The sequence below is a fragment of the Dendropsophus ebraccatus genome, chromosome 13 (assembly GCF_027789765.1).
Source record: "Dendropsophus ebraccatus isolate aDenEbr1 chromosome 13, aDenEbr1.pat, whole genome shotgun sequence".
In the NCBI taxonomy this organism is placed as follows: domain Eukaryota; kingdom Metazoa; phylum Chordata; class Amphibia; order Anura; family Hylidae; genus Dendropsophus; species Dendropsophus ebraccatus.
In genome coordinates, this window is record NC_091466.1 from 78562168 (window position 1) to 78577509 (window position 15342).

The following is a 15342-nucleotide window of genomic DNA, read 5'->3' on the forward strand; positions in this document are numbered from 1 at the left end:
GGAATCCAAATGGCAATGATGTTCTGGCTGCGGCCCGGCCCTGACAGATGGCCCCATAATAATTCTCTGGTGGATATTTCTTATAATTAGGGCAGAGACCACGTGGCTCATAGATGATGCTAGGTGTGGGGGAGGGGAGGCAGGGAAATACAGGGGAATTAAGACTTTTAGGAGGAGATATCAGGCAGAGACGGACATGACAGATACCTGTGGGGGATGGGATACATAGCATGGCACTGCAGGAGGAGATACGTAATAAGGGATCGGGTTACATACAGCTTAGGTCAGTGGAATATGGATGTGGCAGCCTGACTGACAGCTGTCACATGGTTCATCAGATACGGGGTTAGGGCGGGGCCTACAGTCACAAACACCCGTATTCGCATCTGTATTTTGCTTGTGTGATACTTCAGGGTTTAACAGACTTCATAGTCAAAGATTCTTTACCATTTCAAGATGAATGCCGGGTGTCAGTGAAAATGATTAAACCCACCTATACAGACTTAAAGGGGCTCTCCAGGGCTAGAAAAACACGGCGCTACCCTGTGCTCAGACTGTGTGTGATATTACAACTCAGCTCCATTCACGTCAGTAGGACTGAGCTGCAATACCACACCCAAACTGAGGACGGCGCTGTCTCACGAAGTAAGCAACTACACTTCTCTAACCCTGGATAACTCAGTTAATATATTTCACAGCGAACCAATGTTCCCCAACTCTAAAAGCTGGTAGTAATGTTTCTATTCACCAACAGCAAGCGGAGGTCTGGTTACTGACTGAGAACCTGTCCACACACACAGAGCTGAGGCCTGTTACAATGTATCAGCGTACCATACCGATACATGAGCAATGGTTTTCGGTCAGGTTCATGTTTCAGACCTTGATACAATGATGATGAATCGAGAGCGGAGAAGCCCTTTAAGGTGTGAGCAGCTGTGATATACATCCCTCACCTCCTGGCGCTTTCTATGTGGGTTGCTTGGGACGCCAGCAGCACAGAGTATTTTAGGAAAGGAGTGTCAGATGGATAATGAAGATGAGTGTGGGGGATAGGAAACAGATCACGGATTAATGCCATTAGATTAAAGGGTTAATAGGTTCCCAGAAAGGTTTACAATGCAGTGAACATCATACACTAGACCACACAATACTGAGGCTGTGCAGAGTATTGCACCCCAGGAGAATGTGCTGCAGCTTATAGTAGCATCAATTACTGTAAACCTCAGTGCTGACTGGATGGGAACAGACGGCCCATTACCCGCTGGGACCTCACCTGTCTCTGGGTCACTGAAGTCCGGCAGGGTGACGGTGTTGAGCTGCCTCCGGTCAGCGATGGCTCGGTCCAGTAAACTGCTGCCACGTCCAGAGTCACTGCAGAAGACAACACAGGTCACTTATACTGTGGGGTGGATGGGCCCCCCGGAGCCCCATCTACATAGGACGACCCCCTTACCTGGGATTAGTGAGGTTGTAGCAGGATTTCCAGATCTGCAGCATATGCTTACAGGACAGGAGTGCCTCATCCGGCCCCCGGCACAGCGTCTCCAGCTTCGCCTTGGTGAATAACAAGCTGAGAAAGAGATGGAAAAACTAAATATGTGACTGCACCAGCAGAATAGTGAGTGCAGCTCTGGGGTATAATACAGGATATAACTCAGGATCAGTAATGTAATGTATATACACAGTGACCCCACCAGCAGAATAGTGAGTGCAGCTCTGGAGTATAATACAGCATGTAACTCAGGATAAGTAATGTATGTACACGGTGATCCTACCAGCAGAATAGTGAGTGCAGCTCTGGGGTATAATACAGGATGTAACTCAGGATCAGTAATGTATGTACACAGTGACCTTACCAGCAGAATAGTGAGTGCAGCTCTGGGGTATAATACAGGATGTAACTCAGGATCAGTAATGTATGTACACAGAATAGTGAGTGCAGCTCTGGGGTATAATACAGGATGTAACTCAGGATCAGTAATGTAATGTATGTACACGGTGATCCTACCAGCAGAATAGTGAGTGCAGCTCTGGGGTATAATACAGGATGTAACTCAGGATCAGTAATGTAATGTATGTACACAGTGACCCCACCAGCAGAATAGTGAGTGCAGCTCTGGGGTATAATACAGGATGTAACTCAGGATCAGTAATGTAATGTATGTACACAGTGACCCCACCAGCAGAATAGTGAGTGCAGCTCTGGGGTATAATACAGGATGTAACTGAGGATCAGTACAGTGATACAATGTATGCTGATGTCCTGTATACATGATAATATAAGTGTACAGTGAGTGATGACAGTGAGAGGAGCGGCAGTCACTATAATAGGATTACTTGGCTCTGGATAACACAACCTCTAGACTTTGCTCTCGGCTCCTGCAGAGTCTAATGAAATGGATGTTATCAGCAGATACAGAAAGCCTCAGTGCGGGGCCCCAGCTGGCGGATAAGGGCCGGCCGTGTGCGTTACCTCGGCCCCAGTCTTAGGTTTCCATATTCTGTCAGATGGCGCATTGTGATGATTTTCAGCGCACAGAGAGAAGCTGTTGGTTAATATTCATTATTTAAAGGGCCGATCTCAGGTAACATAAGTGCATTGATGGCGGAAGGTAACTATGAGATAACCGTGATAGAAAGAATAATGGCAGGGAATAAATATTTCATTGAGAAACACAATTCTGCAGCGACAGGTGGACAGGAGGAAGTGCGGGGTGGGAGCTCTGCGATCGGAGGGCTCCTGTGAGGAAGAGGAGGATGATGATGATGATATTGTTTATTTAATATTATACTGAACTTACATGAAGTTCTCTGGATACTCGCTAAGTGCCATATCTATGATATTCAGTGCATCGTGGTAATGCTTCTGAGCAGAGAGCAGCAGCGCCAACAAGTGGAGGGAGTTGGAGTCATCACCCTGAAGCTGGAGAGCTTGGCGGACATAACCCAGAGCTTCTGGGATCTGAAACAAAATAAAGAATACAAAAAGAACATCACTGAGAATACAGCCTATCCATCACTAGAGATCAGTGACATCACTGAGAATACAGCCTATCCATCACTAGAGATCAGCGGTGACATCACTGAGAATACAGCCTATCCATCACTAGAGATCAGCAGTGACATCACTGAGAATACAGCCTATCCATCACTAGAGATCAGTGACATCACTGAGAATACAGCCTATCCATCACTAGAGATCAGTGACATCACTGAGAATACAGCCTATCCATCACTAGAGATCAGTGACATCACTGAGAATACAGCCTATCCATCACTAGAGATCAGCAGTGACATCACTGAGAATACAGCCTATCCATCACTAGAGATCAGTGACATCACTGAGAATACAGCCTATCCATCACTAGAGATCAGTGGCATCACTGAGAATACAGCCTATCCATCACTAGAGATCAGCGGTGACATCACTGAGAATACAGCCTATCCATCACTAGAGATCAGTGGCATCACTGAGAATACAGCCTATCCATCACTAGAGATCAGTGGCATCACTGAGAATACAGCCTATCCATCACTAGAGATCAGCGGTGACATCACTGAGAATACAGCCTATCCATCACTAGAGATCAGCGGTGACATCACTGAGAATACAGCCTATCCATCACTAGAGATCAGCGGTGACACCATTGAGAATACAGCCTATCCATCACTAGAGATCAGCGGTGACATCACTGAGAATACAGCCTATCCATCACTAGAGATCAGTGGCATCACTGAGAATACAGCCTATCCATCACTAGAGATCAGCGGTGACATCACTGAGAATACAGCCTATCCATCACTAGAGATCAGTGGCATCACTGAGAATACAGCCTATCCATCACTAGAGATCAGTGGCATCACTGAGAATACAGCCTATCCATCACTAGAGATCAGCGGTGACATCACTGAGAATACAGCCTATCCATCACTAGAGATCAGCGGTGACATCACTGAGAATACAGCCTATCCATCACTAGAGATCAGCGGTGACACCATTGAGAATACAGCCTATCCATCACTAGAGATCAGCGGTGACATCACTGAGAATACAGCCTATCCATCACTAGAGATCAGTGGTGACATCACTGAGAATACAGCCTATCCATCACTAGAGATCAGTGACATCACTGAGAATACAGCCTATCCATCACTAGAGATCAGCGGTGACATCACATACAGCCTATCCATCACTAGAGATCAGCGGTGACATCACTGAGAATACAGCCTATCCATCACTAGAGATCAGCGGTCACATCACTGAGAATATAGCCAATCCATCACTAGAGATCAGCGGTGACATCACTGAGAATACAGCCTATCCATCACTAGAGATCAGTGACATCACTAAGAATACAGCCTATCCATCACTAGAGATCAGTGACATCACTGAGAATACAGCCTATCCATCACTAGAGATCAGTGACATCACTGAGAATACAGCCTATCCATCACTAGAGATCAGTGACATCACTGAGAATACAGCCTATCCATCACTAGAGATCAGTGACATCACTGAGAATACAGCCTATCCATCACTAGAGATCAGTGGCATCACTGAGAATACAGCCTATCCATCACTAGAGATCAGTGATATCACTGAGAATACAGCCTATCCATCACTAGAGATCAGTGACATCACTGAGAATACAGCCTATCCATCACTAGAGATCAGCGGTGACATCACAGTGATATAACTCTTTTCCTAACAGTGAGTAACCGGTTAACATTAACCCATTGCTGTGCATCTGTTGATATTACATGGTTTGGCAGGACAGGGGCAGGAGGATCGGGGGGTGGGGGGGGGGGATGCAGCTGTTAAGCCTTCAACAAGCAGCATAAAGCAGGCGGCATTTCTTGACTATTCAGGTTATGCAAAACGTCTAAGAGAAGCTTCTCTGCTAAAACCGGCATCACACATGAAATATGCAAAGCGGCAGCATGAAGGCGGCAGCTCGGTGCCATCACTCACACTGAACACCGCTGCTGACCCCAATACATACAATTATGCTAATGTTCTCCATAACCGGGACCGGATCCATCTTCTTCTCAGGAATAGTCTACAATCCAGGGGCCACGTCTGCAGATCGCACCCAGGATAGAGGAGTCCCCCCTGGCTGCCCACATCAGCAAATTAGACCGCCCATATAGGAGATGTCACTTACCTGCCGGGATATTGCCAGCTGCAGCGCCAGGTAAAAGGCAGCTTGATGGTCGGTGGGTGACAGGCTGTGCGCCCTGAGTGACACAATCAGACATTTGTCAGTACATTAGAAGAACTACACCTTTAAGCGTGCCCTAACATAAAAAACTTCAACAACTCCAGAGACTAGAGGAAACATGCCGCACCTTTGTATTTGAGGGGTGACATAGGCCGGGCCCCTTAGGATTTTACATCACAGATCTCCTAGTGATTGTTAATGTATTACATTGCTTAGAGGGATTGTCCATCAGTTCAGGACCCCTCCTCTTTATGAGCCAGAGCTGTAGCACTGAATGGCTCTGGAGCAATCCTTTACAAAGGCCAATATGGGGCCGTGCACGGTCAGAGAGTCTGTCACTTGTTTGCCGTTCAAGATATGAGCTGTGTATCATTCGTGTGGCCATTTACACAGAGATGTGCGGCCAATAGTGATCAATTATGAAGCCCCACAAAAGATGCGATCAGTCGATGAGTGTCTATTTTCCCGCTCCTCGGCTGATCGCGGACACTTTTACACAGGCGTTTCTAAATAAGCAGCCCGTCCTTACGAACCTGTGCAGTCCTTGTCCTATACAGGCGGCACACACTCACCTCTGGAAGGCCAGAAGAGCTTTCCTCTGCAGATCTTCCTGTAATCCCCTCAGTGATGCTACAAGACAAAGACGTGATATTACCCATCTGTCCCCATACCAAGTGCCAGGTGAGAGACAAGAGGTGCATCAGTTTTAAGCTCCAGTCTCTGATTATATTCATCTCATAATGGAGTAAAGATGCAGTGTAAAGCATGGGGGAGACCAGACCAACTGAGCCTCCAAAAAAAGCCGGAAAGGGAGGATTTCTGGTTACATGAGGGCAGCAGGGCACTAAACTTAGTGCAGGTAAGTATGATGGCGTCATCAGGGTAGAGGTGACCCCTGATGTCATATACAGTATGGCTCCCATGGATCCTCACCATCAGAGGCCTGTAAGCTGAGTGCAGGTAAGTATCCCCCATGAAGTACAGTAATGGGGGTAGAGGTGACCCCTGATGTCATATAGTGTATGGCTCCCCTGGATCCTCACCATCAGAGGCCTGTAAGCTGAGTGCAGGTAAGTATCCCCCATGAAGTACAGTAATGGGGGTAGAGGTGACCCCTGATGTCATATACAGTATGGCTCCCCTGGATCCTCACCATCAGAGGCCTGTAAGCTGGGTTCAGGTAAGTTTCCCCCATAAAAAACAGTAATGGGGGTAGAGGTGACCCCTGATGTCATATACAGTATGGACTCCCCCTGGATCCTCACCATCAGAGGCCTGTAAGCTGGGTGCAGGTAAGTATCCCCCATAAAGTACAGTAATGGGGGTAGAGATGACCCCTGATGTCATATACAGTATGGCTCCCCTGGATCCTCACCATCAGAGGCCTGTAAGCTGTACGTCAGCCCCAGTGCCAGGTAACCTTTGGCTTTGAACTCGGAGCTTTTATCTGAACATTCAACAACCATTTTGGCAAATCTTTCAGCTTCGTCCATCTGCAAAAGGTAAAAATAATTATTGGTTATCAGTGTCAGAGTAACAGAGAAATACACAGGACAATCCTCCACCGACACCTACCCAGTGCAGGGAGCCCATGCACAGCTTAGCGGCGAGGAGCGGGATGGTGGCGTCCTCAGGCTTCAGCCGGATACATTCTTTTAAAACGTTGACAGCTCTAGCGGACTGGAAAAAGAGAGGGAAAATCACTGGGAGAACCGGACACATACAGTCCAATAGTCCAGCATCAGCACATCCAGGTATAGCAATAATACAGACAACACGGCTGACCAGCATTACATCAGATCAGTGGCTGAGGTCCCAATATGCGGCAAAGGATGCCCAATGGCTGCCATCTATAAGTATCCAGCCAATCCCAGGGACACCAATGAGAAATTAGTATTGGGAAGGGGGATGGTGAATAAAGGGGCCACAGCTTTAACATGGTCTGATAATGTACTGCGCCATACTTATACATGTGGCTGTGCCTGGTACTGCAGGCTCAGGCCATTGACATGAGCTTAGACACAGCGTTGTGAATGGATCTATGTCCAATAGACAATGAAGGGCCTGAACACTCCAACAAACCCACAGCCCCTTTCTTCTGGAACATTCTAAAGGCCACAGAGACTGCATGTAATGCAGAATAATGATCTCAGATGTGGAGAATGCAGTGGAGGACATTACCTTTCCTGCAGCCATGAGGGAGAGGGCAAACTGGTACCAAAGGTGGAACTCCTCAAATGCAAACTTCATGGCTCTCTCCAAGCACTGCCGGGAGGAAGGAGAAGAGGTTAGAATCAGCCGCTCCATCATACGTCCCCAAAACCCAAGGATATAGGAGGTGGTCAGGGGAAGAAACGACACGGGCGGCTACTCATGTAATACATGGATCCCACCCCAGTCAGGACCCAGAAGACCCTGTGAGTTTGGTGCTCGTAATGCGGCTTCACATTACACAGCATAGTGTGCCGGCAGTCACAGCAGGAGAAATGGCCCCATTATTATTACCTACCCCTCACCCTATTACTCACTTTCAGGGTGATAACCAAGGCCGTACCCCTCTAAATCCCCCCTCCTATTATTCTCCTCTGGACCCCTCTGTCCCCTCCCTCCGGACCCCTCTGTCCCCTCCCTCCGGACCCCTCTGTCCCCTCCGGACACCTCTGTCCCCTCCGGACACCTCTGTCCCCTCCGGACACCTCTGTCCCCTCCGGACACCTCTGTCCCCTCCGGACACCTCTGTCCCCTCCGGACACCTCTGTCCCCTCCCTCAGGACACCTCTGTCCCCTTCCCCCGAACCCCTCTGTCCCCCTCCCCCCGGACCCCTCTGTCCCCCGGACCCCTCTGTCCCCCTCCCCCCGGACCCCTCTGTCCTCTCCCCCCGGACCCCTCTGTCCTCTCCCCCCGGACCCCTCTGTCCCCCTCCCCCCGGACCCCTCTGTCCCCCCGGACCCCTCTGTCCCCCTGGACCCCTCTGTCCCCCTGGACCCCTCTGTCCCCCTCCCCCCGGACCCCTCTGTCCCCCTCCCCCCGGACCCCTCTGTCCCCTTCTGTTCAGCAGCTTTTTAACTCCTGTAATGCCCCCTGCCTGGTCATGTTGTGTACCTCTGACAGCATCTCGTACTGCCCCCTCCGTCCCAGGGCTATGGTCAGCAGGTCATACACCACCGAGGCGCTCTGCAGGCTGATGATACGATCGTTTTTATGTTCTGGGATCCGGCTCAGCACCGCGTCCCTGTTGGCCTGAAGATTGCACAGCGTTCAGTGCTTTATGTCATTTACATTGGGAAAGCTGGGTAAAATCCAATATGGCCGCCACCGCAACACACCCACTGGGATTGTTACCAAAGCATAATGCTGAACTGTAAGCTGCTCTGTAATGCTGCAATGACTCCCCTATACCCGTATCCTAGTTGGGGGGAGGGGGTTATGGCGGCCATATCTGTGTACCCCAGCTTTCCCGGAAGCAGATAAGACAGATAAGGCTAGAACGTCACACAATCAGACTGATCAGGGGCAGAATCCTTACTGCTTAGGTTTTTGGTCATTTACATTTGTAATGCTATTGGCCAACCAGAGTCACATGACCAAGTAGTCACACTGGCCGGCCTTAGCTCCTGGATACAAAGCTGTGGCTGATGAGCGCCATCCGCAGGCCTCATATGAGAGCCAGGACCCGGGCGCGGTCGCGTCTGTTTATAATCTGCCTCCCGCCCCCGGCCAAAGCAAATAGGAACAATCTGGGGAAGCCGCTGTTGTCATGGAAACCTCTAAATTTAGGAGTCTAATAAAAAGCAGCTCCGAAAAACACTGAAATACTTCAGTACGAGATGGCGTCATGATGGGGGCACAATCCAGCCTGACCGGATACTTCTCACAGCTGAAGGGCTTGTTACAATGTATCGGTGCATGGAGAGAGAACTGTCTACACTGATACACTGCAACAAACCATCAGCTGTGTGAGTGTGCAGAGGACCGACCAATGACAGCGAGCAGGAACAAAGGGTTAAAGTATGACAAATGAGAAAGCTGTAAAACATGTCATAAAGCAAACAAATGCATGTATCTAGGACCTGCAGCGTATACAGGGCGCACGTATCTAGGACCTGCAGCGTATACAGGGCGCACGTATCTGGGGCCTGCAGCGTATACAGGGCGCACGTATCTGGGACCTGCAGCGTATACAGGGCGCACGTATCTGGGACCTGCAGCGTATACAGGGCGCACGTATCTAGGACCTGCAGCGTGTACAGGGTGCACGTATCTAGGACCTGCAGCGTATACAGGGCGCACGTATCTAGGACCTGCAGCGTATACAGGGCGCACGTATCTAGGACCTGCAGCGTATACAGGGCGCACGTATCTAGGACCTGCAGCGTATACAGGGCGCACGTATCTAGGACCTGCAGCGTATACAGGGCGCACGTATCTGGGGCCTGCAGCGTATACAGGGCGCACGTATCTGGGACCTGCAGCGTATACAGGGCGCACGTATCTAGGACCTGCAGCGTATACAGGGCGCACGTATCTAGGACCTGCAGCGTATACAGGGCGCACGTATCTAGGACCTGCAGCGTATACAGGGCGCACGTATCTGGGGCCTGCAGCGTATACAGGGCGCATGTAGGGCGCATGTATCTAGGACCTGCAGCGTATACAGGGCGCACGTATCTGGGACCTGCAGCGTATACAGGGTGCACGTATCTGGGACCTGCAGCGTATACAGGGCGCACGTATCTAGGACCTGCAGCGTATACAGGGTGCACGTATCTGGGACCTGCAGCGTATACAGGGCGCACGTATCTGGGACCTGCAGCGTATACAGGGCGCACGTATCTAGGACCTGCAGCGTATACAGGGCGCACGTATCTAGGACCTGCAGCGTATACAGGGCGCACGTATCTGGGACCTGCAGCGTATACAGGGTGCACGTATCTGGGACCTGCAGCGTATACAGGGCGCACGTATCTGGGACCTGCAGCGTATACAGGGCGCACGTATCTAGGACCTGCAGCGTGTACAGGGTGCACGTATCTGGGACCTGCAGCGTATACAGGGCGCACGTATCTGGGACCTGCAGCGTATACAGGGCGCACGTATCTAGGACCTGCAGCGTATACAGGGCGCACGTATCTAGGACCTGCAGCGTATACAGGGCGCATGTAGGGCGCATGTATCTAGGACCTGCAGCGTATACAGGGCGCATGTATCTAGGACCTGCAGCGTATACAGGGCGCATGTATCTAGGACCTGCAGCGTATACAGGGCGCATGTATCTAGGACCTGCAGCGTATACAGGGCGCATGTATCTAGGACCTGCAGCGTATACAGGGCGCATGTATCTAGGACCTGCAGCGTATACAGGGCGCATGTATCTAGGACCTGCAGCGTATACAGGGCGCATGTATCTAGGACCTGCAGCGTATACAGGGCGCATGTATCTAGGACCTGCAGCGTATACAGGGCGCATGTATCTAGGACCTGCAGCGTATACAGGGCGCACGTATCTAGGACCTGCAGCGTATACAGGGCGCACGTATCTAGGACCTGCAGCGTATACAGGGCGCATGTAGGGCGCATGTATCTAGGACCTGCAGCGTATACAGGGCGCATGTATCTAGGACCTGCAGCGTATACAGGGCGCATGTATCTAGGACCTGCAGCATAAACAGGGCTAGAACACTATAGCAGCATATACAGGGCTATACCATTCCAGCAGCGCATACAGGGCTATACCTTTCCAGCAGCTTAACAGGACTATACCATTCCAGCAGCGTATACAGGGCTATACCATTCCAGCAGCTTAACAGGACTATACCATTCCAGCAGCTTAACAGGACTATACCATTCCAGCAGCGTATACAGGGCTATACCATTCCAGCAGCGTATACAGGGCTATACCATTCCAGCAGCGTATACAGGGCTATACCATTCCAGCAGCGTATACAGGGCTATACCATTCCAGCAGCGCATACAGGGCTATACCATTCCAGCAGCGCATACAGGGCTATACCATTCCAGCAGCGTATACAGGGGTATACCCATTCCAGCAGCGTATACAGGGCTATACCATTCCAGCAGCGTATACAGGGCTATACCATTCCAGCAGCGTATACAGGGCTATACCATTCCAGCAGCGTATACAGGGCTATACCATTCCAGCAGCGTATACAGGGCTATACCATTCCAGCAGCGTATACAGGGCTATACCATTCCAGCAGCGTATACAGGGCTATACCATTCCAGCAGCGCATACAGGGCTATACCATTCCAGCAGCGTATACACGGCTATACCATTCCAGCAGCGCATACAGGGCTATACCATTCCAGCAGCGTATACACGGCTATACCATTCCAGCAGCGTATACAGGGCTATACCATTCCAGCAGCTTAACAGGACTATACCATTCCAGCAGCGTATACAGGGCTATACCATTCCAGCAGCGTATACAGGGCTATACCATTCCAGCAGCGTATACAGGGCTATACCATTCCAGCAGCGCATACAGGGCTATACCATTCCAGCAGCGTATACACGGCTATACCATTCCAGCAGCGTATACAGGGCTATACCATTCCAGCAGCGTATATGGAAAATGTTGCTTTAGTAAAAGAAACGTAAGCTGTGACTGGTTGCTATGGGCAATAAAAACTGAGCTGTGACTGGTTGCTATGGGCAATAAAAACTGAGCTGTGACTGGTTGCTAGGGGCAATAAAAACTGAGCTGTGACTGGTTGCTAGGGGCAATAAAAACTGAGCTGTGACTGGTTGCTAGGGGCAATAAAAACTGAGCTGTGACTGGTTGCTAGGGGCAATAAAAACTGAGCTGTGACTGGTTGCTAGGGGCAATAAAAACTGAGCTGTGACTGGTTGCTAGGGGCAATAAAAACTGAGCTGTGACTGGTTGCTAGGGGCAACAAGGGTAATTTTACTATAAGACAGCACCATTATCTCCCCCTGTGCGTAACCTTCCTCATTAAGCAGAAGGGGAGAGGATGTGGTCACTGACCCCACTAGTCACATCTAGCACTAATACACACAGCGAACCCCCAGCAGTCACCAATCCCTACAATAGTAACATACCGTCACCTCTCTTCCCAGTCAGTCCCCTAACGCCACAGTCAGTCCGCCCCCTCTCGTCTCCCAGTCAGTCAGTCCGCCCCCTCTCGTCTCCCAGGCAGTCAGTCCGCCCCCTCTCGTCTCCCAGGCAGTCAGTCCGCCCCCTCTCGTCTCCCAGGCAGTCAGTCCGCCCCCTCTCGTCTTCCAGGCAGTCAGTCCGCCCCCTCTCGTCTCCCAGGCAGTCAGTCCGCCCCCTCTCGTCTCCCAGGCAGTCAGTCCGCCCCCTCTCGTCTCCCAGGCAGTCAGTCCGCCCCCTCTCGTCTCCCAGGCAGTCAGTCCGCCCCCTCTCGTCTCCCAGGCAGTCAGTCCGCCCCCTCTCGTCTCCCAGGCAGTCAGTCCGCCCCCTCTCGTCTCCCAGGCAGTCAGTCCGCCCCCTCTCGTCTCCCAGGCAGTCAGTCCGCCCCCTCTCGTCTCCCAGGCAGTCAGTCCGCCCCCTCTCGTCTCCCAGGCAGTCAGTTCGCCCCCTCTCGTCTCCCAGGCAGTCAGTCCGCCCCCTCTCGTCTCCCAGGCAGTCAGTCCGCCCCCTCTCGTCTCCCAGGCAGTCAGTCCGCCCCCTCTCGTCTCCCAGGCAGTCAGTCCGCCCCCTCTCGTCTCCCAGGCAGTCAGTCCGCCCCCTCTCGTCTCCCAGGCAGTCAGTCCGCCCCCTCTCGTCTCCCAGGCAGTCAGTCCGCCCCCTCTCGTCTCCCAGGCAGTCAGTTCCCCTCTCGTCCGTATACCCCTCAGGTCAGTCTCTGGGGTATCGGGGGCTCTTACCATGGACTCGCTGATCAGCAGGAGCAGCAGCGCCTCTTCTGTGTTTTCTTGAGGACAGAAAATGCTATAAAACAAACAAATGTGAACCCGATGCAAAACAACGAGAACCCACCGACCACCGAGTGCAGGGTAACACTCACTTCTCCCCGGAGTAGACCCGTGGCCGCCGGCTTAATGCATAGCTTTTTGTGTTGAATCCTTGTCGGAGCGGGTCATCCAGGGGCGACTGGTTGGGGGGGTCCTCCAGCGGGTTCCAGTAACTTTGCTCGCACATTCCCCGGAGCAGGATCTCCGCCAGCTGCCGGGCAATCGTCTGACAGACAAAAGGTGTATCAAGGGAAGTCGCGTCGGCCATTTTCCTGGGTATGACTGGTATAAGACACTGAAGCGCTGCACTCACCATCCGCAGGTTCTGCGTGGTCCGGGTCTCCACTGCCCTCAGGATCTCCCGGAATCGGCCCACTCCTCGGGTCAAGTTCCTGGATGAAGAGGGAGACACCATCAGCTCTGGCTGCACCATGTTACTATGACCTGTAGCTGATTAGACTGTCAGTTCTGCAGGGACCTTGTTCTATTCACTGCATGTTGCACCCTTCCCACAATGCACCTGAAAGGAAACCTATCAATATACAAGTCCCTTACAGGGTTATTCTCATCTTAACCAATATACTTGTAGGTGACGTCAACTTAAATGGTTTTTCAAATAAAATCATTTAAACAAACTGCTCTTTCCCTTCCAGCTCATTGTCTAGGTCACTGACCACCACTCTGCTCTAAAAGCAGTGATCTGACTGGTGTATATATAGATAGAGTGTACAGATTTATAATTATATACAGTATATATACACACTAAAGTCGTACATCTACGCTATATCTATATATCCACCAGTCAGACCACTGCTTTTAGAGCAGAGTGGTGGCTGGTAACCTAGACAACAAGCTGCCAACAATGAAAGGAAAAGAAGCTTAACAGGAGTTTACTAAAATATTTATCTGGATGAGTCCTTCCAGTATAACTAAGTTAGCTGAGATGAGAATATCCCTTTAAGAAGAATTAAAGCATGCCGGATCATCAGATGGCGGACCATCAGATGTGTGACTACTGTGTACTTTATACAGCGCGGTACATGTCTGTGTTCCTTCACTATAGACACCAAGGGAGTGAGTGCGTCCCCAGAGGCGGTGCGGTAATGTATCTCACGATCCGCTATTGATTTTAATTCTCCGCTGCCTCCCGCGTGTCGTCTATGAAGCGCTGAGGCCGTTCCCTACATTTACAGCTAATTTATGTTTCTGACATTTACTTGGCAGCGAATTAACCCCCGAGAACCTGAAAGCAGAGGAGGCGGCGTGGCTGAGACGGGCGACAGAGGGCGGATCTCTGCCAGGCACGAAGAGTTAACAGAATCTCGTGCCCGAAGGCGACGCTGATGAAGTAATAAGGTGAAATCCATCAGGAGCAGAAAGAGTGCGCGGTGCCGAGTCCCTGCAGGCGGATCTGACGCCTAACAAGCCGGCCATCTTATTACTGACGCCTAAATACCGAACCACTGTGATAGTCACCGCAGACGCGACAATTGTATTTACTCTCCAGATGGGGGATCAGAAAGGGCAGTGATATGGCGGGGAATCTGCAATGGGATCTGGGACGGGGCAGTGATATGGCGGGGAATCTGCAATGGGATCTGGGACGGGGCAGTGATATGGCGGGGAATCTGCAATGGGATCAGACAGGGCAGTGATATGGCGGGGAATCTACAATGGGATCAGACGGGGCAGTGACATGGCGGGGAATCTACAATTGGATCAGACGGGGCAGTGATATGGCGGGGAATCTGCAATGGGATCAGACAGGGCAGTGATATGGCGGGGAATCTGCAATGGGATCTGGGACGGGGCAGTGATATGGCGGGGAATCTGCAATTGGGATCAGACGGGGCAGTGATATGGCGGGGAATCTGCAATGGGATTTGGGACGGGGCAGTGATATGGCGGGGAATCTGCAATTGGGATCAGACAGGGCAGTGATATGGCGGGGAATCTGCAATTGGATCAGACGGGGCAGTGATATGGCGGGGAATCTACAATGGGATCAGACGGGGCAGTGATATGGCGGGGAATCTACAATGGGATCAGACAGGGCAGTGATATGGCTGGGAATCTGCAATGGGATCAGACAGGCAGTGATATGTCGGGGAATCTGCAATTGGGATCAGACAGGGCAGTGATATGGTGGGGAATCTGCAATT

At 51.0% G+C, this 15342-nt stretch overlaps 1 protein-coding gene across 3 annotated transcripts in view; it reads right to left on the minus strand.

Moving 5' to 3' along the window:
• Positions 1–15342, minus strand: part of TTC7B (tetratricopeptide repeat domain 7B) — a 61614-nt gene that overhangs the window by 17764 nt on the left and 28508 nt on the right. For all 3 annotated transcript variants that reach the window (XM_069951213.1, XM_069951212.1, XM_069951211.1), the window contains exons 6-17: positions 13494–13572; positions 13234–13406; positions 13094–13157; positions 8326–8463; positions 7404–7487; positions 6798–6902; positions 6598–6715; positions 5795–5852; positions 5166–5238; positions 2802–2962; positions 1454–1570; positions 1274–1371 (exon numbers count right to left, since the gene is read on the minus strand). In XM_069951213.1, coding sequence (XP_069807314.1) covers positions 1274–1371; positions 1454–1570; positions 2802–2962; positions 5166–5238; positions 5795–5852; positions 6598–6715; positions 6798–6902; positions 7404–7487; positions 8326–8463; positions 13094–13157; positions 13234–13406; positions 13494–13572 — 1268 coding nt within the window. The remainder of the gene's footprint in view (positions 1–1273; positions 1372–1453; positions 1571–2801; positions 2963–5165; positions 5239–5794; positions 5853–6597; positions 6716–6797; positions 6903–7403; positions 7488–8325; positions 8464–13093; positions 13158–13233; positions 13407–13493; positions 13573–15342) is intronic.